This window comes from Amphiprion ocellaris, chromosome 20 (assembly GCF_022539595.1).
Source record: "Amphiprion ocellaris isolate individual 3 ecotype Okinawa chromosome 20, ASM2253959v1, whole genome shotgun sequence".
In the NCBI taxonomy this organism is placed as follows: domain Eukaryota; kingdom Metazoa; phylum Chordata; class Actinopteri; family Pomacentridae; genus Amphiprion; species Amphiprion ocellaris.
Window position 1 is genome coordinate 22,641,313 of NC_072785.1, and position 26,684 is coordinate 22,667,996.

Sequence of the window (26,684 nt, forward strand, 5' to 3'; positions counted from 1 at the left end):
ATTAAGGTAAAAACTTTAATGATTCTATGTTAGTAACGAACTTTAATGATTCTGTTAGTAACAAACTTTAATGATTCTATCTTAGTAACAAACTTTAATGATTCTGTCAGTAACGAGTTGCAACTCAGAAGAACTGATGTCATCCATCTAATGTGATCCTGGAGCCCAAAGACACAGGAGGAGGAGAGAGAGAGAGAGAGAGTGTGTGTTTGTGTGTGCGTGTGTGTGTGTGCGTGTGTGTGTGTGTGTGTGTGTGTGTGCGTGTGTGTGTGTGTGTGTGTGTGTGTGTGTGTGTGCGTGTGTGTGTGTGTACGATGGACCGTAGGAGAAGCAGAAAGCACCCAGAGGACGCTGCGAGGGGCGGACTGGCCCCCGCCGGGCCCCTGCCTCAGGACGGATGGATGGAGGGATTGTGTTGACAAGGGGGAAAGACGAAGAGGAGGAGGAGGAGAGGAGGAGGAGAGGAGCCACACATTCAGCAGGAGGCTGAGAACATCGGCCAGAAACTCATCAAACCAGTGGAAACACCTCCAACAGCCCAGCAACAGCAGGAGGAGTGTGTGTGTGTGATGGATGGCAGCATTGAGGGAGGCTTCGTTCAGCCGTTGTTCATTAGTAAAGAACACAACTGTCCTTCCTAATTGCTCAGCCGTGATGTCAGAGGGAGATGAGTGATTACGAGCAGCGCTGACCTCCTGCTTCCATCAGTGTTCAGGAAAACTTCACCTTCTCATCCCTAGAGGGACACAAGAGGAGACGACACCCACAGCAGTGGTTCAGATCGCATCATCCACAAAATGTGAAGAACATTTCCAGTCTGATCATTGGTCTGATGGATTTAGTTTCTAAACTAAACACAGCACAAACCCAACATTATGGGTTTATAGAATAATATATAGTCTCCCTGAGCTGATAGCATTATTATTATTATTATTATTATTATTATTATTATTATTATTATTATTATTATTATTATTATTATTATTATTATTATTAATGTTTATTTCAAAATAATGCCTGAAGCTTCTTGTAGTAAATACACTACCGTTCAAAAGTTTAAGGTCACTAAGAAATGTCCTTTGTTTTAAAAGAAATGCAGCTTTTTTCAATGAAGATAACATTAAATGAATGATAAATCCAGTGTAGACATTGTTAATGTGGTAAATGACTATTCTAGCTTGAAATGGATGATTTTTAATGGAATATCTCCATAGGGATACAGAGGCCCAAGAGAACAAACTCTGTGTCTGCTAGTTTACACAGTTTTCTCATTTGAACATATAGTTGCCTGTAACATACATGTTCAAACTGCACATTCTGTTTTCCAGTTCTGTCATCCATAAATATGTAGTTTACGTGTTCATCATGTTGAATTCTGTCAGTTATTCATTTTGTGGCAGTGCTTCATAAAACACCATCATTACTCTGGTATAACTGAGTAGCAGTACACAATAGGGTATTAAATTTTATTACAAGGGGGTAAAATTCAGTATCTTACTAAGAAGTTATACTGCGGTTATCATCTACTGGACAACTTCTTAACTTTCACTTCCTGACAACGCTCGGTCCATTGGACTTAAATGCACAGATAAACCCTGTAGCTGTTTTAGGATGCTGACTTCACAGTGGATATTAGAACAAGCTTTAAAAATACAGAGTTAGAGAAATAACCAGTGGTTTATGTCCTCTGTGGCATCTTCCAAAAAGCAGTGTGTATTAGTCTGATATTCCAGATGATTACATTTATATCACGCCTGAAAGAAGGACCAACATTTATTCATATTCACACACAAAGCCACCGAGTACATTTTTGTTTAATTTTTCTATATCTTAGCAAAAGCATGCAATAATAATACACTTCATACAAAATCCTAGATCACTTGAAACCTTTCTATCTAGTGTCTTCACTCATACAGAGACTATGAAGTTCTGGTGAATTCAGTATTCAGTTATTTATAATTAATTTATATGCAGACGAATGATTGTAGCAGGGCTGTCTGTCATTTCATATGACACTGTCTGTCTGTCTGTCTGTTATGCATTACTCAAAAACACGTCAGCTGCCTGCTGATGCCCGCTACATATTTAGGTCACGTGATTCAGTATCCGTACATAACGTACACATGCAGAACATGCGCCTGTGCTCAGCGCAAGGTCATTGTGTTTGTGGGTACATCTATAATAAATGGGCACATTCTATGGTGCTGTGATTTCTGATCATCAGTAACTAATAAACAAATGCTGCATTTCTGACATATGGGGGAATGAGCAGCCTTGGAGGAGGACTGAGCTCTTGGAGGGCTTTTCTGGTTTTATCGTATGATAAACTGTTAAATGCTTATTTTCAGTGTAAGCTGCAGTTTGCTTTAGTCTGCATAGCATGTGTGTGTGTGTCCATATGTGTCCGTGTGTGTGTGTGTGTGTGTGTGTGTGTGTGTATGTGTGTGTATGTGTGTGTGCTGATATTCATGCCTTGCCTTCCCTCCTCTAACTATGATAAAGGAGGCCCGGTGCTGTCCTGGATGCTGCCCTGCTCCCACTGCCCGGGCATCTGCCTCCTCTGCCTCTGCCATCAGGACTGGAGGGGGTTCAGGGGCCTCAGGGAGGGTTGGGCTGGGGGGGACACCAGTGAGAAGACCTGGGCTGGAAATGCAGTCCTGGGGCCTATTTGGCTGGAGGAGAGGGAGGCTGGGAGGGCGCCATGCCCACATGGGTGATGATGGAGGTGGAGAAGAAGGAGGTGGGAGATGGAGACTGAAACATCAGGCAGGACTGGGGGTGGGAGGGTGAGTCACACACTGCTATCAGTCTGCTTCCACACACACCAGATAATCACACACACCTCCCACTCTGGCTCGGGGGGCAGTGGAGTGTCATCTAGGGGTGTGGATGTATGTAGAGGTGCACTGGGTGTGAATCTCTGATATCTCAAATGTCAGTCAGTGATCTGCTGATGGTTGCTGGAGGGGAGGAGGGCTTCATTCAGTCACATCAGCAGATCACAGGATACAGGCCGTTTAATAACAATAACTAATAATTATAATTACTAATTCAATAGTTAGACCATCCACGGATAAAAGAATCATCCAGGGCTGCAGGAGCACTGGACCTCACCTCACTACAGAACAGAACCATCTGACACGCCAAGACATTCCTTCTGTCAATGCTCAGACAGACAGACAGACACACACACACACTCTCTCTCTCTCTCTCTCTCTCTCTCTCTCTCTCTCTCTCTCCTTCTCCACACAGCATAACAACACAACATTACAACACAACAAACTAACACACAACAGGGAAATAGCAGCACCAGAACCCTCCAGTAGAGGTTCGTGGAGGATGGATGTCTGCACCATGGAATCACCACTCTGTTAAAAAGGATGCTTCAGTAATAATGCAGTATTTATCAGCTAACTTTAGAGGAGGTGCAGTGGTCAGGGTTAGGGTTAGTAGGGTTAGTAGGGTTAGTGGTAGGGTTAGTGGGTTAGGGTTAGTAGGGTTAGTGGTAGGGTTAGTGGGTTAAGGTTATGGTTCGGTTAGTTCTCTTCATTTCTGGTCAGGTTTGGACTGAGCTGCTAAACTGCTGTATGGAAAACAGTGAGCAGCTCTGTGGGAACATCAGGCTGGAAGCAGCAGGAAGGCGGCGTTCCATCAGGGAGCTCTTCTCTGCCTTTTTTAGTGATTTGGAGTTTTATGGTTATGATTGTTTGCAGTGGAATTATTATTATATTAAGCTGTTTAGACTGGGAACACTGGGAACACTGGGAGATGAATACATGTGGTGGCTTTAAGTGATCGGTGTGCATGCTCAGGCTGTAGCATTCTGTCAGCTTGTCGTTTGGTCATTGAGGTCTGGGGTTAGGGTTAGCTCTCTTCATTTCTGTTCAGGTTCTCGTCGGTTGGTCGTTGAGGTCTCAGAGGTTTCTGTTTGGAGGCCGGAGCTGCTGGCATTGGCGAGGCAGCGCTGTGTGATCTCTGTCTGGAGTCGGGTCTGGGTCTCCTTCAGGAACTCATCCTGGTGATCACAGCCAGAACATCAGCAATGTATTAATGTCAGAAACATGGGAGTCACCGTTCAGTTATTTGACATCTCTATGATAAAAAAACAGGATTTTCTTTTGTTTGTTTTGATGAAGAATGATTCTGTCTCCCTCTCCTTAGTTAGATGAGCAACTGTTGCCTCCAACACTTCATTAATTTCTCGTCTGTCAGGTTGGTCGTTAGTGTCTAAAATCTTTAAAGTTAGTAATCATTATTTTTAATCAGTTAAATCCATCCTGGTGCTGAGGCCTCACATCGCTGGAAGACCTTCTGCTTTCAACAATCACTGTAGGATAAATAGGCCACCGATCCAAGTAGTTATCAGGATAAACAGATCCCTGATGTGATCCATAAACAGGAATCTAAGAGATGAAGAGTTTGCTGCTGTTTAAATCCTCTGACAGGTTTCATACATCATCAGACCTCTCTAATGGGAGGAGTTCTCCCTTGGTGGTGGCAGTAGAGGAACATTAAAGAGTAGCTAGAATTATTACAGATCATCCTCTGGGGAGCATGAATATTAAGATATTTAGCTCTTAAAGTGTTAAATGTACATGCAGACTGCTATCAGGACTGTCTTTTATAACCTTCTCTCAAACTACCTGCTCCTCTTTAGATATTCTCATATTTTCATTATTTTATGCTTGACATTTTCAGAAAACCTTCCTTTTGTGCTTTTTGTGTACTGGGAACACACTTAAAGAGTTGTAGGTGTAATCCCAGTAACAGGCCTGTCAGTCCACACATGGGAAGAGGAAAGAAGGAGTTACTGTCAATGGAGAAAGAAACAGACAGGTAAAACTTCCAGGATAGAGCTGTAGTCCTGCTGGTCACCACAATCATTAATCCTAAATTATCACCATGACGACGGGTGTGATTCTGTCAGGAAAACCCAGCATCCCAAAACCCTTCCTCTCTGTCATCACTCACTGCTTTGTCTCTTTAAATGTGGAAACACCAACACCATTTCATTTTCAAATATCCATTTAAGGCAGAGGAGTCAAACTCATCTTAGTCTAGGTTCCACATTCAGCCCAGTCTGATCTCCAGTGACCAGTAAAATCACAGCACAGTAACCTATAAATAACCATGACTCACAATGTTTCCTTTGTTGTAGTGTAAAAAAGTACATTCTGAAAATATTCAGTTAATAAATTATCTTTTTAGAAAACATTATGAACAACCTGAAATTTCTGAAAAAAAATTAGTTCAAGAACATTCAGCCTCAGTTCATCATTTCCACATTACAACTTCCCGATCACAGAGTGTCTACAAACATTGTGACAGTGCAGTGGAGAAATAAAATAGCAGTGAGTGCTAACATAACTGCACAAGGGTTTTCTAATCCTCAATGAGCCTTTCAACACCATTAGCTAACACAATGTAGCATTAGAACACAGGAGTGATGGTTGCTGGAAATGTTCCTCTGTACCTCTATGGAGATATTCCATTAAAAATCATTCGTTTCCAGCCACAATAGTCATTTACCTCATTAACAATGTCTACTCTGGATTTATCATTCATTTAATGCTATCTTCACTGAAAATAAAACTGATTTTCTTTCTAAAATAAGGACATTTCTAAGTGACCCCAGAGGTTTGATGGGTAGTTTAAATGTCATTATCCAAGTCTACAGAGCTCCATCAGACCCTCCATCCAGGTTTATCCATTATCCACCCCTCCATCTGTCTGATCGCACATATGGCAGCAAAACTACTGCTTCTGAAAACAAATGCCTGTTGTGAGGGGGAACTGTACGACGAGTTTCTCCGTCTGTAACGTGTCTGTAATTTGTCATTAAAACAGTCAGACTTGAACCGTGCTTTGATTGGTACAGGGATTTACTGTAGGACAGTCTCCAGAGTGAAGTCACAGCCTTCCTTCCACATCTACAGGAGTTCTGAGCTTCATTCTGCTTCATGGACGGACCTTCAGTCTTTACATTAACTGAAAAAATCTTTAAATTTAGGAATAGTTATTTTTAATAGGTGTTTTGCAATGTGTGACATGCTCTGAACAAAATTTGTTGTTTTATTAACAATCACAATTAAAGATTGAATTGAGTTGAACCGAGTGGGTTGCTGTAGAACTTTGTGTTTAAGCTTCACATTCATTCAGTCATGTCAAACTGATTTTGTGCCACAACAATCCCTTCTTTCTGTTGCTTTACTCTCCATGGTGTAGATTAACAGACTGATCAGTAATGAAAAGACCTACCTGAATTTTACATAATATTTGAAGGTTTTAAATCCTGAATATTTACATTTCTTGAGTAAATTTACATCATGAATAACATTACAGGATCTCAACCCCAGCATGGTCACATTAATTTGTGATTCCAATCATATAATAACTGGAAAGCACCTTAGTGCAGTGGTATTTTATTTTTATGTGCTATATAATGAAACAGTGAGTCATGTGATTGTGTTTAATCTGACCTAGGAGCAGTTAGTCAGCAGTCTTTATTATTAGAAAACATTCTGATATTCCCTTTAATCATCAACAACAACTCTTTCTCACCACTAAACTTGACTACAACTAATTCTCTTTTTTTTTGCTTTTTTTTGGTCATGTTTTTTTTTTTTGGTAAAGTTTGATGCAGCCTCTAAGATAAAAGTTTCTAAATAAAGACATTAAAGCTTTAATCACTTAAAACAAACTCACAACTTTCCAAGCTGCAGCCTGACTCCTCCTTTCTCATCCTCCTTTCTCACTCCTCCTCCTCCTCCTCCTCCCTCCTCCCTCCCCTCAGCGGCAGCAGTCTGCAGCAGAGCAGTTAATAAAGAGATTGATTATGGGCCTGTCAGGAAGTGACAGTTGGACAGGGCTGCTCTGCATGAATGACAGAGGGCAGCTCACCACCAGCAGCCGCCGACACACCAACACGCCAGACGCCCTGCCAACGCTTCGGGAAGGTGAGGTGTGTGTGTGTGTGTGTGTGTGTGTGTGTGTGTGTGTGTGTGTGTGTGTGTGTGCGGGGTGGGGGGGTGGGGGGTGGGGTGGGGGTGGGGGGGGGCTTGGCTGGCGTGTAGCGTGTGGAGAACAGAGATGCAACCTTCTGCTGGTAGAACAGGTTTGTCTGGATGTGGGTGTAGATGCTGGTGGTGGGGGGTCAGAGTTCACAGCCTCCACCTTCTGCTGAGAGAGAAGAGAGATGCCAACGACACCAAAGCCCAGAGCCAAAGAGGTCAGAGGAAGCTCAGGAACACACACACACACCCACATATATGCACACACATACATATACACACACATATATACACACACACACACACAGAGTCATGCTGCCAGGCATCCGTGAGCATAATGCAGAAACCAGAGGATGTGTTTGTGCTGTGTGGTGGTCTCAGATAAACCTGCCGGTCAGGTGACATCCTGGGGTCAGAACAGGCAACATGAGGCAGATCTTAAACCGTTTTATCTTGTTTTACGTCAGCTTCTTGTGAGGGATGCAGTCCTTCCTGTGCCTGCTGCCGTGGATATTTGCTCATCCTTTGCTTTGTTTGGCTAAAAAGTTGGTTAATTAGCCAACTCAGATGGAGAAAGGAAGAAAATTGACCCACATTGATTCTCAATGCCAAGCATCTGCACATTGTGACCACAAGAAAAGCAGTCAGAGAGCACAATCCTCCTTCAAGGCTGCTCGGTCCTCCTCCAAGACTGCTCAGTCCTCCTCCAAGGCTGCTCATCATTGTATCATTTCTGACGGATGTCCTGATAAGTCCTCAGCGGTGGATTTGTAGTAGGATCACAATCATGTGATCGTCAGCAGGCAGCTGACGTAGTGTTCACTGGTTGTCATGGTTACAGTGACTCTATCCGTGACGCTACCTGGCAATGATACAGAAATCTTTAACTAATCCATGGATCCAGACTGTAAGCCACATCACTGCCAAAATCTAATCACTTTGTCCTTGAGTCATTGCTGACCTTCCCTGGAAATTTCATCCAAATCTATTAGTCTGTTTTTGAGTAATGTTGCTGACAGACAGACAGACACTGATCATCACATAACACCACCGTGTCCCTTGGCAGAGTACTAAGCACCAAACATATATCCATATGACTCAGCAGCTAAGGACCCTCTCATATGTGAGCGTTGTGTGTTTTAGCTGAACAGTCAACATGTCTACAAGCTGACAGATCAAATCCACAGTCTGTGACTTAGACAACCTGTCCTGTCCTGGACAAATGTTGGTGGACCAGAGTGGTAAAAGCATTTCCTTGCATTTTCCCATTGGAGCCCAGTGGTGAATGTGTCCCCCGGCTGTCTCCAGCCACCGCGGATTATTTTGGCTGCGCTCCGGCACCAGACAACCAGACAGTCAACATATAGTTAGCGGCTGTAGCGGTGAGGAGCATATGTCCTGTAATGAGACTGACAAGGTGAACACTAAGGACCAAGCTGAAAGGAGCCCCAGGGTACCGGAGCTGAAGGAAACGTTTCTGACCACATGAAGCATTAGAGGTCAGGGGTTATGTCAGCTATAAAACCTTTGTCTGATGTCAGATGTTATCACTGATGCAACAATTAAAGGATGTCTGCTGACATTATATACATTTATACTAGGTATCATACACCGTCCAATTGTAACATGTGTATGTGTGCCCAATGAAAACCAAAACAATAAACTTTCACACAGAATTAGTGGTTTGGAGCTAACAGCCACATGCACAGGTTTTAAGCTGCTTTTTGTTGGTGACCCTTGAAAATGAAGCAATATTTCAGTTTGACACCTCATCACATTTTCCACAAGCTTCCATCACTTCAACCAACATGACTGTTTTTGTGATTAGCAGGTCAAAGTAACTTTGAGTCAATATTAGTTTTATTTGTTAATTTTGTACATGACTGAACCGTCACACTGCTGGTATAACATGATGACCACTAACATGGATCATCTCTTCATCGGGGCTCCTGTTAGTGGGATGGATATCTCTGGCAGCAGGGGAATATTTTGGCCTCAAAGCTGATGATTTAGAAGCCGGAAAAATGGGCAAGAATGAAGATTTGAACGGGTTTGACAAGACAACTGGAGCAGAGCATCTCCAGAACTGCGGCTGTTGTCAGATGTTCCTGCAGTGGACATCCATCCATCCATCATCCATCCATCCATCCATCCATCCATCCATCAGTCCAGATACCACAGCACACCTCCAGGGTATACCAGAGTCCATGCCTTAGTGGGTCAGGGCTGCTTTGGCAGCAGAAGACCAGGGTAAGGTGGTCATGACTCTGGGATATATATATATATATATATATATATATATATATATATATATATATATATATATATATATCTCCCATGATTCTACAATTAAACTTAAGCATATTTTTAAAACGACACTGGTTAAATTTATATGACAGCAGATTGAGATTATTAGAATGTTCTGGTGAAAAAAATCAGTTAGTGTGGCACATTATTCTATATTACTCTGTGTATGTACAAGACACCACTATGGTTAGACAGACCGATCCATTGGTCCAGAGCTGGACAACAAAACATTAGTTCATTTCTGGTTTGGTGTTTCTGCATTTTGAGAAATATTATGTCTTCAGTTTCATGCCAGGAGCTCCTGGTAGATTCAGAAAGTGCATCTGATTTTGCACGGAAAAGTTATGTCTGTGCACACACACGCACACACACACACACACACACACACACACACACACACACACACACACACACACACACACACACACACACACACACACACACCATCCAAAGTCCAACTCTACGTTTATAATTTCTTTATATGCCAGTGGAACAATCGATACTGTAGATTGAATCAGCAAGCCGCTGAGCCCGGAGAAATGTAGAGTTTTTTTCTTTTCCTGACAGAGAAGAGGAGAGTTTCACACCCAGAGAGGATGAGTGAGTGTGGAGGAGGAGGTGGAGGAGGAGACACAGATGGACAAGTGCTTTTATGGCTGAGTCTTCCTCTGGCTCGCTGCCATGGCCACAGATTCTCTTTGTTTGCCTGGCTACTAAACTAATAGAGATAAAGGCAGGTTCCTGCTGGCCCTGAATTAGAAAGTCATTAAGGAATATAAACACACATGGGAGTGCACGCACACACATACACACACATATTTACATGTATGTGTGCATGAGTATAGAAATGCAAAGGCACTCTGTACATGTAAATAATTCCAGTGCTGCTGAGGATCCAGTCAGGACCCAAACACTCAGTCCGCTTCCTCCTAAAACACCTGTGATCTAATAGACGGATGTGTGGAGCTCCGTCACAGAATATACTGATTTAAACGACGCTTTAAAGGAACAGAACCCAACCGGGGGTCAGGATCCCACAGTGGGTCACAAAATAGTTACTGGGGTAGGAAAATACATGCTAGTTTCTTTTTTTCTGAAATGAATATTTCCTCTGAAGTTCTGCCCAGAGGTCCAACAGATCCATGGTCTGGTGTTTAGAGGACATTATTAAGAACAGGTATGAGGTTGGTGCTGTTCTGTGGTGTTTTTAATGTTAATTAACCCATTAAGAGATTAAACTTAACCTTGTTTTATGCTTGATGGGTCTGCGAGGTCCACGAGGCTCCGTACGGAAAAATTACGTCATTTTAGCAACGACACTCTCTGGTGGTCCTCATCAGGCAGGCGGGAAATTTCCACATCGCACACCTTCAACCTTTTATAACAACCCAGACGGAGACACATGTAAAACATGGTGGAAGAACAGGAGCTCCTAGCAGCAGAAGTTCAGACACTTATACGATTCATCACCCAGAGATCACCGTGGTAACCGCGTTATCAACAATTCATGATGTGAAACTAAAACTAACTGCTGAAATGCAGCTATTTGGAAAAATACCAAACTTCTTCTATTCTAGTTTAGTACTGCTGTAGACGTGTGTTTGAGATACACTGCCCCCTGCAGGCTGGGAGCAGACGGAGGATAAAAGCCACATGTGTTCTAAAAGCCACATGTGTTCTCGTTCTCATTCCGTGCGTCTCATTTCCATGTGCCACATTCGTGCAGAAAGCCTAATCCACGCTTTAGCAGTTAGTTCTTCTCAGTACTTCCTGACTTTCCTGCTCTCAGCTTCAAGTCTCTTGATTCCTACTAAAGAAATAAATTGATATGAAACTACTCAAAAATATGTGATTTCATTTTTAAATGGATTCAGAGATTTGTTAGAACACCTGCTCACTGTAGTTTCAACTAACAGAAACAAACTGACTATTTTTTTAACAGAGAGAAAGTATTTTCAGAGGAATCCACATGTGGTGTTCCAGTGAGTCAGAATAAACTACTGATGGAGGAAACCAGTGCAGAAGTGGGTCTCGCTGATGGGTTTAATGGTTAGAGGAGAGGAATGACGTCTATCACACTCTGACATCAGTGCCTCTGTGGCTCTGCACATGGAAGTTGTTGACAACACAAAAAGTACATATTTTCACAACAATGATCCTTTAACAGCATGTTTCATTTAATTAATTATAGTGGTTTATTCAGTGGGGACAGTTAACCAGGTTTAGTCATCCATATAAAAGAATAAACCAATTTATCTTACAGCTGTTTCAGCTGAGGGTAAGAGGTGGACCATCTGCCATTTTAGAATCAAACATTGACCTACAATGCTGGTCTTTGTCCTGAGGAAGGAAGCTCCTGAAGAGAACAGGGAGAACATGCAAACTCCACAGAAAAGACACGCTAACCAGAAGGTTCCAACGTGGAAAATTCTGGCAGCAAAGCAACAGAGTTAACCACTGAAGGACTGGGACTCCTACAGTAAACTAGAAAAGCACTCAGAGAGAGCAGTCCTCCTCCAAGGCTGCTCAATCCTCCTCCAAGGCTGCTCAGTCCTTGGATAATTTCTGATGGATAAGTCCTGATAAGTCCTCAGTGGTGGATTTGTATTAGGATCACAATCATGTGATCGTCAGCAGGCAGCTGACGTAGTGTTCACTGGTTGTCATAGTTACACTGACACCATGTCGCTATCTGGCAATTATACAGAAATCTTTAACAAATCCATGGATCCAGACTATAAGCTGCATCACTGCCAAAATCTAATCACTTGGTCCTTGTGTCATTTCTGACCTCCCTTGGAAATTTCATCCAAATCTGTGAGTCTGTTTTTGAGTAATGTTGCTGACAGACAGACAGACAGACAGGCAGGCAGGCAGGCAGGCAAACACCAATCATCACGTAACTCCACCGTGTTCCTTGGCTGAATAATAAATGCAGTTCAGTAAATCTACAGTATTTTCCAGGACTATAGACATTAAAGGTAATGAATATGTGAGTTCAGTCCCTCCAGGATGAACATCAGTAAACATCAGTCTGTTCCTCTCCAGAACTACCAGTGAACAGCCTCAGCTATGGAGGAAATAAAATGCAAAGACAGGCAGAGAGGAGGATTTGAAGAAGACAGATAAGATGGCAGCAGAAGACCAGCGGTTCATGTTTGATCCTTAATGAGTCAAACGCTCTCATAATGAATTAGATGTCTGTTTTCTTTTTTGCTTTTCAATCACAGATTGTTCCTTCTAAGAGGAAAACTTTCATATCCAACCTTGTGTCTGCATTCATTTAGATGTTTATCGGCTGATTTACCAGAACACCATGGAATGTTGCTCTACCAGGCCTTATGTGGTGACGACTGAACCCCAGTTCCACCAGTTTATGAACACATTCCTGCCTCTGCATCCCCGTCCTCCATCCCAGCATTAGTTCAGATATCTGCACAGCAGCGTAGGACTGAACAAGCTGTAAAGGAGCCTAAAACCAGCTCATTTATCACCTCTACCTTCAGGAAGACCTTCCAACGGAGCCACCGACCAATTAGTGCTAGCACAGAGGAATGAGGCGAGGCTCCAGTCAGGTACCAGACCCAGGATGGACCAGGTTCAATTCAATTCAATTTTATTTATATAACGCCAGTTACAGTCAAATTGTTTCAAGGCACTTTACAGAATCCATATGCCTGAACCCCAGAGCAGCCCTAAGGAGACAGTGGCAAGGAAAACACTCTTTTAACAGGGAAATAAACCTTGAGCAGAACCCGGCTTTTGCGTGGGGGGCCCATCTGCTGCTGGCCGGGCGGGTTGAGAGGGACAGAAGAGGTAGAGGGGAAGAGGTAGAGGGGTAGAGAGGTAGAGGGATAGAGGTAGAGGTAGAGGGGTAGAGACAGAGGAATAGAGGTGGAGGTAGAGGGGTAGAGGTGGAGGTAGAGGGGTAGAGACATAGAGGGATAGAGGTGGAGGTAGAGGGGTAGAGGTGGAGGTAGAGGGGTAGAGACATAGAGGGATAGAGGTGGAGGTAGAGGGGTAGAGGTGGAGGTAGAGGGGTAGAGGTAGAGGAGTAGAGGTAGAGGGGGAGGGATGGGAGAAGAGGGGGTGGGGAACAAGGAACATATAACACACAGTTGGATACATGTATGATAAGCTAGATGATACATACAAAGTACAAGCTAACATTGAAACTGATTCATAGTTTCTGCTATGATGTACGGCTCTGGCATTAAATGTACTACATATATAGTTGGTAGTAAAATTCAAACAGGGTTCTGGAGGTCAGGAGGAGCTGATAGACCAGGAGGAGGCTTGTTAGTTCAGCTTAGTAGTAGAAGGAGGGCCATGGTCAGATGTAAACATGTGTACGTTCAGAGGTGGATCAGTTTTAACACACACACACACACACACACACACACACACACACACACACACACACACACACACACACACACACACACACACACACACACACACACACACACACACACACACACACACAACAATACCTGAGTCTACACTGAGCATTAAAATGTGTTCATACAAACAAACAAAAAAAGACAGAAGAAGCAAGCATATGGAAGCCCAGCAGAGACATTCTTATTTCTATTTGTGAAAATTCATTACGGATTCTCACAGTGAGCATGTGTGAGAATCCACCGTTTGTTCCGTCTGCAGCTAAACAAAGACACATGTGCTCGTTTTCAGAGCGACGCAGCGACGCTTCCTTCAAAGGAACAAGTTGAAAGACGACAGACAGCTATTTACAATATTTATACATTTAGGACGCTGATACTCTGCATATTATCTGTCCCTGTGTGTGTGTGTGTGTGTGTGTGTGTGTGTGTGCATGTGTGTGTGTGTGTGTGTGTGTGTGTGTGTGTGTGTGTGTGTGTGTGTGTGTGTGTGAGGGAGACAATGGGGAAGGGAATCGCTGATGAAAAAAGGTTACTTTGGAAATTCTCTGATAATTGGTGCCTTAAAAGGAGCTCATTTTTAACTGTGTCACCACGACTGCTCGATGACAATTAATCTGTTTGCGGCTGCTTCTTGGCATCTGTGCCAATTACTTTATATGCTAATATATGTAAATGACATCTCAGATGCCAGTTTCAAGTATTATGCGAGTGGCGTATTGTGTCTTTTTTTAAGTCGTATTGTAGAGGCTGATCAACAACGCGCTGCTTTAAATCTGGAGGTGTGTTTAGTTTCCTCATAAACCACAGGTACACACACAGGTGAAAACTGGGATTATTCCTGTTTTATTCCTGTTATTTGACTCCTGTCTGCAAGGAAAAGGAGTGAGCACAGAAACAGGGACAACTATCCACGGATGTTCTCCTAAAAACACAATTTTAATACAAATTCTGGAAAACAAAGTAAGTAAAATAAAAACAGGAAATGCTCGTGTTTTACTATAAATAAATAAAATCTATTTCTGTGACATCATACGACTTTAAATATAATTTATAAAATAAAACACTTCAGCTGAATCGACCAATCGGTAGATTTTTGTATTTTATTTAACAGCTAAAGTTAAATTCTCCTGAATAAAAGACAGTTCAAACATCAGAACATGGTGTCTCTCTGACAGTATTATATTTTTATAAATGGTATATGTCAGTAAATTAAATGTAGTAAATGTCAGTAAAATGACAGTAAATGTCAGTAAATTAAGAACAAAGTAGAGTTTCTTCATTTATGCAGCAGTGATTCTAACTCCTCCTCTGACAGGATTATCTGTTTAATTAATCTATTCTTCATAGAATATTATATACACCAGATAAAAGGCTGCAAACACATTAAATCCATTTCCAGCTCTAGAGTCTGATAGTTAGAGGAGTAAATATTTAGCATTAATGCTTCTAGAGGTTGGTTGGATAAAGGGTCAGCTGTAGGACTGACTGGACAGAAAACAGAAAACTGAAGTTTAATGGAAGTCCAGCTAGAACAGGCCTTAATACGCCACTGTGTGTGTGTGTGTGTGTTGTGGGTGGGTGGGTAGGTGTGTGTGTGTGTTGCTGGGTAAGTGGGATGGGCTTGGAGACTGGGGTGGGTAGTAAGGATGCAACTAAAATTAACTCTGAGTCACATGAAAACCCAGAAATCAAACCGTGGGTAGATCTATAGATGTATAGATCTGTAGATGTGTGGATCTGTAGATGTGTGGCTCTATAGATCTGTAGATGGGTAGATCTGTAGATGTGTAGATCTATAGATGTGTAGTTCTGTAGATGTGTAGATCTATAGAGCTACAGATGTGTAGATCTGTACATGTGTAGATCTGTAGATGTCTGGATCTGGGTCTGAGTGGGACGATCTGGAATAAGAGATTTAAATGCTGAAGTTTTCTCCCTGTTAAAAGGGTGTTTTCCTTGCCACTGTCGCCTTTTGGCTTGCTCTGGGGGTCAGGCATATGGGTTCTGTAAAGCGTCTTGAGACAATCTGACTGTAATTGGCGCTATATAAATAAAATTGAATTGAATTACAGACTAACTGTACGTCTACCTGTGAAAATATTCACATAGAAACTAACTAAATGTACAGATATTGACAAATACTAAATAAAACAAACAAAACTACTACTTAATTGAGTGAATCTCTCAGGAAACCTGTGGTGACCTGTTGGGGTAGATGTTGGATTTTAACAGTAAATACTTTCACTAAACTGACCTGATCAGGGTTCGGTCCTGAATGAAAACATCCAGCAGCGTTTGAATGACAGCGTTAAGTCTGGAAACCCTCAGACTTATGGCTCTGGTATCTGGTGGAGTGAACGTTAATAATGACAGCGTTTAGTCAGGAAACCCTCAGATCGAGGCATCGCTCTGGTATCTGGTAATGAATCTCTGAGCCTTTTACTTAGAGACACGGAGCAGCTTCAGGAACGTTTCTTTTGTTCCGTCTGCAGCTTTCCATAAGTCCAACTGAAGATGTCACTGTTGTATTCCTAATAGCTGCTTCCTCTGGGTGTGTGTGTGTGTGTGTGTGTGTGTGTGTGTGTGTGTGTGTGTGTGTGTGTGTGTGTGAGGAATGAGAATATGTTTTCGTGTTGATCAGTGAGAAACAAAGCTATGTTGCTGTATTTGAGATGTTTGACTGTGAAGTTTTGAAATGCAGAGGTTCAGCACAAAGAGAATCATCAGACTGATGATCTTTAAGAAACACGTTTAATTCCAAACAACTGAATTACACGTTTAAATATGGTTTTTAGGCTGAAAAAAATATATGTGGGATTTTTTTGGTGTGAAATACGCCGCTTTTCCTGATTATTTTCTTATTTCCCTACGAATCCACGTCTATGAAAATACAAACATTTCAATAACGGTAATATTCCAGAGCTGCAGTATTTCACTACAACATGTTTAACGAAAATACAAACATATAAATAACGGTGATATTCCAGTTCTGCAGTATTTCACTACAACATGTTTCATGAAAATACAAACATATAAATAACGGTGATATTCCAGTTCTGCAGTATTTCACTACAACGTGTTTAATGAAAATACAAACATATAAATAACATTAATATTCCAGAGCTGCAGTATTTCACTACAACATGTTTCACGGCAGGACGACGGTTTAACTCACTCAGTATTTCCCAGTTTAACTCAAATCTTCTACGGTCTTTTTTTGTTGATTCATTTTGAGTGATTACAGCATCTCTGCTCTTATTTAATTATTATTCTGGCATTCAGCAGAAGACAGAAAAAGAAAAAGTACAAATAAACATCTGGAGAAGAGAAGCTGAATATGAGACAGCAGAAATAAAACTAAACTAAATATTCTTCCAGCTTGTGAGCAGAAACGTAACTTTTATCAGACAGATTTGAGGTTTTACATTAAATACACCTTAAATACCTTTAGATTACGGCCTGTGTGGTTTGGGTTTGAGCTAAAATGAGATGTTTTATGAATTTCTCTGGTCTATATTTGTTTCAAAGAATAACAGCATTAAATGTGATAAATCAGGAGCAGAGATGTGCTGATATTTTAGATCCAGAATGAATGTGTGAATAATAATATTACATTTGGTCTGAATCAAACCGCTGCTCTGATTAGAGCGATTGATCGATGTGCAGTTTAGTCGTTTTATAGAATTAAAGCTCAGCAACAGTCCAGATGTTTACAGATGTTTTCCTGTTTGTTTCACTTTTAGATCCAATTTATCCAAACCAGTATTTCACATCCTTTATATTTTTATTTAGGAAATGGTATTAAGATATCTCTTACAATTTTGGTTTTGATTTTTCTGATTTTATTTAAAATTATTTTTTACAGGGATTGTGAGCAAACAAATTAAATAAAGAGCAAATAAAGTGGAAACTACAGCAGTGAAAGTGTGAAAATGCAGATCAGGTGAGCACATCATAGCAGGAACCTTTAACACCCTCTAATAAAATGTTTTCTAAATGTAGAGTGAATATCTACTTCTGGCCCAGCCGGTGGTTTTAGTAGTAAAGAAAATACTGAATACTAATGAATTTAAACACGGGTTTGGCTCTGAATCCTATATCTTTATAATACTTCAATTTAGCAAAAATGTTTCGTTGAACTTGTTTTCATGATTTTAGTGTTTTAAGGCGGTCTGAAACATTTTCTTTCCTGACAGAACAAATCTAAATCTGAAATATGGAGATCAGACTGAGACAGAAAATGAAAATTGAAGAATATTTTAAATTGTAAATACAGTAAATAGAGTAAATATAGTTAATACAGTAAATAGAGTAAATATAGTTAATACAGTAAATATAGTAATATACTTAATACAGTAAATATAGTTAATACAGTAAATACAGCCTCATGTGTTCAACTCCATTTAAAATGAGTAGATTTAAAAGTTAGAGCTCTACTGAGCAACGGTCTGGCCTTCCACTAACCCACCCACGAACCCACCCACGAACCCACCCACTAACCCACCCACTAACCCCTTCCTATTATCAGGGGTGTGATTTTTAACCCTGTGTTCAGTTTCCCAGGTTGTGTTTTATTTCCACTTCCAGACATCTAAACTCTGACATCCTGAGCTTCCCTAAGCTGTGATTGGTCAGGTGAGCACCAGCAGGTAAAGTGGGCTTCACTTTCTGTCTTTAACTCTGTCTGTTAAACTGGAATTATTTTTACATTAGTATTAAACTGGTGAGAACATTAGGGGAGTTCAGAGGTGGTCTGATTGGATAACAGCTGAAGGAAAGAGCAGAGCGAGTGGAACAAGAACTGGAGGGAAAACGCTGCTTTTCTCAGGGTTTAAAATTCTACATTGAGGAGGACAAAAAGCAGCAAGACAAACTAACCCTAACCCTAATCCTGACCCTAATCCTAATCGTAACCCTAGCAACAAGACAGACTAACCCTAACACCAGCAGTGAGACAGACGGAAACACAACGAACCGGAACTCAGCTTCCAGCACGACTAAAGTACTAAAAACTACTACTCTAGTATTAGAGGCTGGTAGTACTGTAGTACTGTAGTATTAGAGGCTGGTAGTACTGTAGTACTGTAGTATCAGAGACAGGTTGTACTGTAGTACTGTAGTATCAGAGGCAGGTTGTACTGTAGTACTGTAGTATCAGAGGCAGGTTGTACTGTAGTATCAGAGGCAGGTTGGACTCCAGTACTGTAGTATCAGAGGTAGTTAGTGGTCATTGGATGAACTAACACACAGAGAGCTACAGGGAATAAAAAGTTTACCTCTGTTAAGTCCCACAACACGGTAATACCACAAATCAGTAATTATTAATGACCAACCCAAATCTGCTGCCTGAGCCGCCGGCAAATTATTTTATAATTTAGATTTATAAACTTCCCAAATTATGTCCATGTGTAACCACCATTTATTTAACTACAGCAACCTTTTTAAATAACCTGATTATTATTATTATTAATAATAATAATAATAATAATAATAATAATAATAATAATAATAATAATAATAATAATAATAATAATAATAATAATAATAATAATAATAATAATAATAATAATATACTACACTTAATGTCATCTCATTGTTATGAGGAAACCTGTTGCTATTTTTTAAAAACAGCCCAGTAGTATGTGTCATTCAACAGTTTGGGTTAGAAATGTCCTTATTTTAGAAAGAAAAGCAGTTTATTTTCAATTAAGATGACATTAAATGAATGATAAATCCAGTGTAGACATTATTAATGTGGTAAATGACTAGCCAGACCTTACCAACGTCACCTCATCCATCAGAGAGGATCAATTTTAGTTTAGTCAGCTTAATTAGTTTAGTTGAGCTTAATTTAGTTAGTTTAGTTTGGCTTTGTTTAGTTTGTTTAGTTTCATATTGTTTAGTTTAGTTTAGTTAGTTTAGTTAGTTAGTCCGTTAGTTTAGTTGAGTTTAGTTTCTTTAATTAGTGTAGTTAGTTTAGTTACTTTAATTAGTTTAGTTTAGCTTAGTTTAGTTCATTAAGTTGAGTTTAGCTTAGTTCAATTTTGTTAGTTTAGTTAGTTTAGCTTAGTTTAATTTTGTTAGTTTAGTCAGTTTAGTTTAATTTAGTTTAGTTCAGTTAATTTAGTTTAGTTACTTTAATTAGTTTAGTTTAGTTTAGCTTAGTTTAGTTCATTAAGTTGAGTTTAGCTTAGTTCAATTTTGTTAGTTTAGTTAGTTTAGCTTAGTTTAATTTTGTTAGTTTAGTCAGTTTAGTTTAATTTAGTTTAGTTCAGTTAGTTTAGTTTAGTTAATTAGTTTAAGTTTAGTTTAATTACTTTAGTTTTGTTTTGTTTGTTTAGTTAGTTTTGTTGAGTGTAGTTTAGTTTAATTAGTTTAGTGAGTTTAGTTTAGTTGGTTTAATTTAGTTTAGTGCAGTTTAGGGTTAGGGTTTACTAGTTTAGTTTCATGAGTTTAGTTAGTTTAGTTTAGTTTAGAGAGTTTAGTTCATTTAGTTTAGTTTAATTCAGTTTACTTTAATTTAATTGAGTTTGTTTACTTTAGTTGTGTTTGTTTAATTCAGTTTAGTAAAGTTTATCATGAGTCCAGTCTGTATCAGCAACTCTAAGAACTATAAGGGCAGGAGCTCCTATAGTATAACTAGTCCTGCTATTGTACACCACACCCAGACAATTCCATGTTTTCCATGAAAACTCTCACTTTTATTCATGTGCTAACATAACTGCACAAGGGTTTTCTAATCATCAATGAGCCTTTCAACACCATTAGCTAACACAATGTAGTATTAGAACACAGGAGTGATGGTTGCTGGAAATGTTCCTCTGTACCCCTATGGAGATATTCCATTAAAAATCAGCCGTTTCCAGCTACAATAGTCATTTACCACATTAACAATGTCTACACTGGATTTATCATTCATTTCATGCTATCTTCAGTGAAAATAAGCTGACCTTTCTAAGTGACCCAGACTGTTGAATGGTGGTGTAAATATACTGAATACAGATGGAACCAACTACTCGTCCTGGCTGACTAGAAAAGCACTTTAATAATGGTTCTATGCTTCTTTACAGCAATAGAACAGAAATTGTGATTAATTATTAATAACTACAATAAATATGAACATAAAAATCTAAAACAATATCAACCAAGAACAATTCCCACACAGACTTTTTATTTCTTTCCTTGTTTGCACTCAGAGCATCTAATAAAGCAGCTCTGACATTAAATGGGCAGCAGCTTTCCTTAGATTTATGAAGCGCACTAAATGTCTCTTATTTATTAATCATATTTAAATATATAGTAGAGACAACGTAATAGATGCAGCACATAAAGAAATAATGACAGACTGCTCAGCACTCATGGTTTCCTTAAGGGCACAGGCATTGCTTATGCAGCACTCATCTGGCATTCAGATTTCTGTCACTAGTTGCCCTCAGTTTCCTCTTTTTCTCCAATGATTGATCATTTGTGTTTGGTTAGGTAGACCAGAGAATGAATATCACATAAGAATAAACACTAATCCACACATTTTATACTTAACAGACTGATGAATATATGTTGGTTCCATGCAACACCTTCAAAATAAAAATTAAAATATGAAACTTTCTATGGGTTGTTTACAATAATAATGTAAAAGTTCAACATTTTTTAGATTTAGATAATCCTGATACTGGAAGCAGGGAGACAGAGTTAGCCTGGCTCTGCACAAACTTATAATAATAATAATAATAATAATAATAATAATAATAATAATAATAATAATAATAATAATAATAATAATAATAATATTTTAATAACTTTATTTCTACAGCAGCCTTTGGAACAGCGTTGTCAAAGAGCTTTCCTGTTAAAACCTGCAACACAGACAATCAAACCAGATATAGGAGACAAGTCAGAGCAGTGAGTTAAAATAAATAGTAAAAATGACAATAAATTAAATGAATAATTAGCTAGATTAGCACGCAATTCAAACAAGGCAAGTAGAGGGTTACTTGAGGGTTGAAGTTAGAAATTAAAAATAAAAAAAATAGAGAATTAAGGAATTAGAGACAACGTCATACTAGAGAACCAGGCAGCTAAACGTCAAATAAAACCAGAGAGAACATCTAAAATAAACAGAATAAAACAGTAAAACTACAGCTAAAAGTAAACCTCACATAAAAACAAGCCTGTAAAAGTGGCTTTTCAGAAGTGATTTAAAAGAAGTTTCTGATTCTGCAGGTCTGATCTCAGGCAGGTGGTTCCAAAGTGGAGGTCCTGATGGAGAACGCTCCTTTAGATTTAAGCCTCGACTTTGGAACGACCAGAAGATCCACCTGATGTGATTAAAATTGATAATAAAAAAAAAAAAAACTACAGGGCGGCCTTTCTGCATCATCCACATCTTCAGCAGAACTTTCCCTTAGCAGGCTGGACTTAGAAAACTGTAAGACGAAGGTAGCAGAAGGAGAAAGCTGCATCAGATGTGGATGCTAGCAGATTATTGCAGATGTAGAACCCTTCCTTCTCGTGATTTCAGTCTGTACTTCCTGTTGGATAAACACTGATGGGTCTAAACACCATGAGCGATGTGGGAACGTGGTGATGCTCCGTTAGAACAGCTCTAATCTACTGAAACATGAACTGTACGCCTCCTAGAGGTCACACAAGTTAAAATGAGAGATTTGTGGACCAGACTTTTACAGTTCCAGATGTAAACAGAAATATGAACAAATGAGATGAAACAGTTTAATTAGAGAGTCTATGTGCTGAAAGGCTCACTAATAATGGCTGAATTTGGAGCCTGAACTCTGCCTAAACTGAACAAAGCTTCTAACATGTAGTCAACATTTGGTTATTAAACTTAAGCCCACAGTAAGTTCAACTGAAAGCAAACCAAACTTGAGCTGGACGAGATGTGAAACCTGGTCTGAGAAGAAAAGAGCCAATCAGAGGCTCTCGGTTCGAACCGTCCAACTGTTATGAAACATCTGCATGAAGCAGCTCTGCCACAAAAACAGAATCAATAATGCAGAGATATGGAAGAGGTTGTCTGACTGCTGTTCAGTATTTAGTTGCAGTACTTATGAACTATTCCAGTTTGTGTAGCTGCAGGTTAGCTAGCGTGTGCTAAAGTAGCTCAATGAGCTTCTCTGGAACAGAAGATCTTCATGATCTGTCAACGTAGCAGCTCAGTAGCCTGCTAGCTCATTCATTCTTCCAAATTTCCACTTTATACAGTCCTCTCTCTCCCTAATCCACTGCAAGTTCAACTGTTTTTAAATTCTCAAAGTAAATTCTGGACCAGAGAAAAACAGAAGCTTCACAAACACATCAGCTATCAAGAATGTTCCACTGAGAATCACTGGATTCCAGGTGACTCATGTGGAAACAGAGCATGATGCCTCCATCCTCCCTTTCAAACCTTTCCTGCTAAATCACAGTTCTACTGTTTGGTTAAAAAAAAAAAAAAAAAAATGTTCCCTTGAACATGGAATAATGTTGCTTCCAAAATGTGAATGAAAATGCAGTTTAGTTGAACAGAAACACATGTTTGGAAGACCTGGAGATGATGATAAGATCTGTTTCTTCATCTCACTCCGGGACAGATGAGCAATAAGTGAATAAATGAAAGTATAATTTTGGAAAGTAGATATCTGGAAAGTTTGGTCTAATCCCAGAGAGATGTACAATGAAAAAAATAACGGTTCCACTGAGCTTAGAGAAGTTTTAGTAAAATCACTGGTAGCTCGCTGCAGGAACATCCTAACCCTCAGCTTTGGCCACGCTTCCCTTAAAAAAGAGGTCATTGTAGCTCAACGGGACCAACCTGGTTAAATAAAGGCTAAATAAAAAATAAAATTATAAATAAAAAATGAAATACTTAAAAAAAAATCTAATACTGGTCTCAGGAATTGTGGAGGTCCAACATGTGCATGAACTGTAGAAAACAACTGGAACATCCTCACTGCTGCCATGCTTCCATGGTTCTGACCACATCAGCACCACTGTCTGGTAGTCTGACCTTCAGTCTTCATCTATACGTCCAGGTCGGCCTCACATCCCTCCAGTCATGCTGTCTTTTTTCACCAATAGCTCCCCTCACGTCCACCATCAGCATACCAAATGAGGGAATATCTTTTGGTAGAACAGCACCTTACTGCTGTTTCTTTCATTTAAATCCATCTGTACATTTGTGATATTAGCAAGTTAAGTTTGTTCTCCTTTTATTTCTGTAACTGACTCTATTTTTCATCGTCGCTCGGAGCTGACAGCTGATCAACAGTCTAACCCTCAGTAAGCCTCCAAAGCCTCATCCAGCCCTGATGAGGTGAACCAGGGGACAACTGCAATGAAGCCTAAACTACAGACCTTGACTTTGGCTGGCCACCTGGCAGAGCTTTAATAAGATGCCGAGAACATAGAAGATCACAGGGAATGCCAGGACACCGTAGTGGTGCCAGCATTCCCAGAACCATAGAGGAGGGTTCATCTGACCTCTTCAACACTGAAGAGGGACTGGCATCTGCTTTATTATGGATGGCCACTCATGAATCACCAGGAAACATTCAGCCTCACACCATCCCCGAGCTGCAGACCGGAGGGGAAGGAACAGCTGGCTGCAGCCGTGGAGTCAGGGCCGTGGCACGACCACAGCTTTATTAGTGGCATCCAGGACACCAGCTGATCCTCTCCCTGGGTCTCTGTCACGCTGATGTCTTCATCACTAAGCTGAGCAGACAGGCCAGACCTGCAACCAGCCAAGGTGACAACAAATCCAATTACCTCCCCTCCATGGTGCCAGACCAGGCTCTGGTGGGGTGAGGGAGGGATGGGGGAATACGCAGTGGGACAGAGGGACATGAAGACAGAGCTATAGGACCAGAGATAGTATACAGGCACCAGACTTTAGCCATGGTACTTTATTTTTCATGCTGTAAAACACCAACTCAGGACAGAGAATGTGTCTACATTACAGTCCTATAGCAGCTGAAAATAAAATAAAGTTGAGCCAAGCATTGGAATTCAGATTAGAAATTAACTCGACCAGCCTGGATATAGTCATGAGTTCATGGCGACAAATCGCAGCTATTACTCCATCAAGGAGCAGGACCTCCACCTTCTAGTAGGCTCAGTAGATGCATTATTATATGGAAGACAGAAAACATCCCAGAAAATGACACAGACAGTCTTTGTGTTTGTGTGAATAAGTGCATCTAAAACTTGTGGTGGAGTCATCACCCTGGAAACGGACAAACATCGCAGACATCGTGATAGTTCAACCAAAGTCCTGTAAACTAAACCAGCACTGACAGAAAGAGAAAGTCTGAACAAAACAGGGCTGAAACTAGAGAAACAAAGACAAAACCTGTCAGACGTAACTTAGGTTGATTCTGATGATTAATAAAGAAAGTCTAGAAACTGAAGAAGGTGGAGAGCTAGGGTTAGGGCAAACCCTGTTACAGACTGAATGTGAAAAAAGTTTTACTGTTTGAACATCCTGAAAGTCACAGCTAAGACACAGTCAGATTTAAAGATCCATTAGGTGAGGATTGCCAGCCCAGCGTGGTTTATTGTGGTCTGGAACGTGCTCATACTTCTTTCAACCCATTTAGGACCTTCTTTATTTCCATACCAAGCAGAGGGGACATGGAGGTTAACAAAACACCAACCCAACAAGCTGATCACACCCAGTTCTCTTTAAATCCAGTATGTCCTCTTAAACATTAACTCAATTAAATTTCCATAAACAGATTGGTTCCCCCTGATGGCTGGGACAGAACATGTTAAGTGCTGATCATGGAGGGCCAGTATTGATCTGCGATCGGCGCTGCTGTCCTGGATGGAGGTGAAGGAGAAGGAAGCTGTCTGGCAGGGAGGATGGAGGGAGCATCTTTAAAGGAAAGGAGGCAGCAGCCAAAGCAGAACTCCTCAGCCGTTGTGTTTTCCTTCACTCTGTCAGCCTCTTCTCTCCACCAGAACCGGGCACTGTGTTGGAGTCTCACCTTTATCATCCACAGAGCCTCGGTTTCTGCAGTTTCGCCTTCAGTTGCTGACTTTGGTGCCCAACCGGAGAAGATCATTCACCACTTCCTCTACCGACATCCCTCTATACAGCGACGGGATGATCGATTCACGAGAGCAAAAAGGAGAGGATACTGGGAGGGGGTGTCTCAGAGAGTTGGAGGGTTCTCACTTTTGAAGGTGGTTGAAGTCTTGCCAAGATATTTCATATTCATAGTTAAATATTCAGCGCGCATGGTGGACAGGGGCAATTTCTGCAGTCAGCCCGCCATTCAAAAGTGAAAGGAATGTGGCTTGTGGATGAAGGGAGCGGGATAGATAGACACGCATGGGGCTTCATGGTAGTCAGATGAGAGGCTGCCAGCTGCTGATGGGTGACTGTTTGAGCGTGGCGCCTCAGGACATGCCCGCTGAAAGGCGATGCGATCTGATACCCCTACTTATGCAGGGCTTATATACATATGCCACCTCTTATGCAGAGGAGGCACATATCAATTGCAGAACTTCCAGTGTTTTGGTCATTATGCCGAGTTGTTTGAGCGAGCGTCTTGCATGTCTGAATGGGGAATGTGGACTTGCTGGGCTATGACCACTGAAAAAAAGCTTCCTCTGCATAAAACGACCACAAAAAATGTGGAATCACACTGACTGGTGTGCGTCAGCAAAGCTCTGAATTAAATAAAGTTTGGACAAAGCAACTTAGTTGGATGCACTAAAAGTTCACATGGACTATAATATCTGATCACTACACAGTTTTATACCAGCATTATATCATTAAAGGATCGGTTCACATCTGTTCTCATCCACTGTTAGTGTGGGGGCAGATCCAGATCTCAAACTTATCATGATTGCTTTTTGTTTCTCTTATTTGTTAATCAGTTTATTTATTTTTGTAATCTAGGTGAGATAAACCTTTAATTAAGTAAGTTGCTCAGTGTTGATAGAAAGTAGTACTTCAGTC

General features: G+C 40.5%; 1 protein-coding gene across 2 annotated transcripts in view; it reads right to left on the bottom strand.

Annotated features, from left to right (window-relative positions):
• Window positions 1-1,032: 1,032 nt before the first annotated feature.
• si:dkey-288a3.2 (protein phosphatase 1 regulatory subunit 37) overlaps window positions 1,033-26,684 on the bottom strand; it is a 66,953-nt gene continuing 41,301 nt past the window's right edge. For both annotated transcript variants that reach the window (XM_055005598.1, XM_035952078.2), the window contains exon 11: window positions 1,033-4,015. In XM_055005598.1, coding sequence (XP_054861573.1) covers window positions 3,875-4,015 — 141 coding nt within the window. In that variant the 3' untranslated portion in view covers window positions 1,033-3,874. The remainder of the gene's footprint in view (window positions 4,016-26,684) is intronic.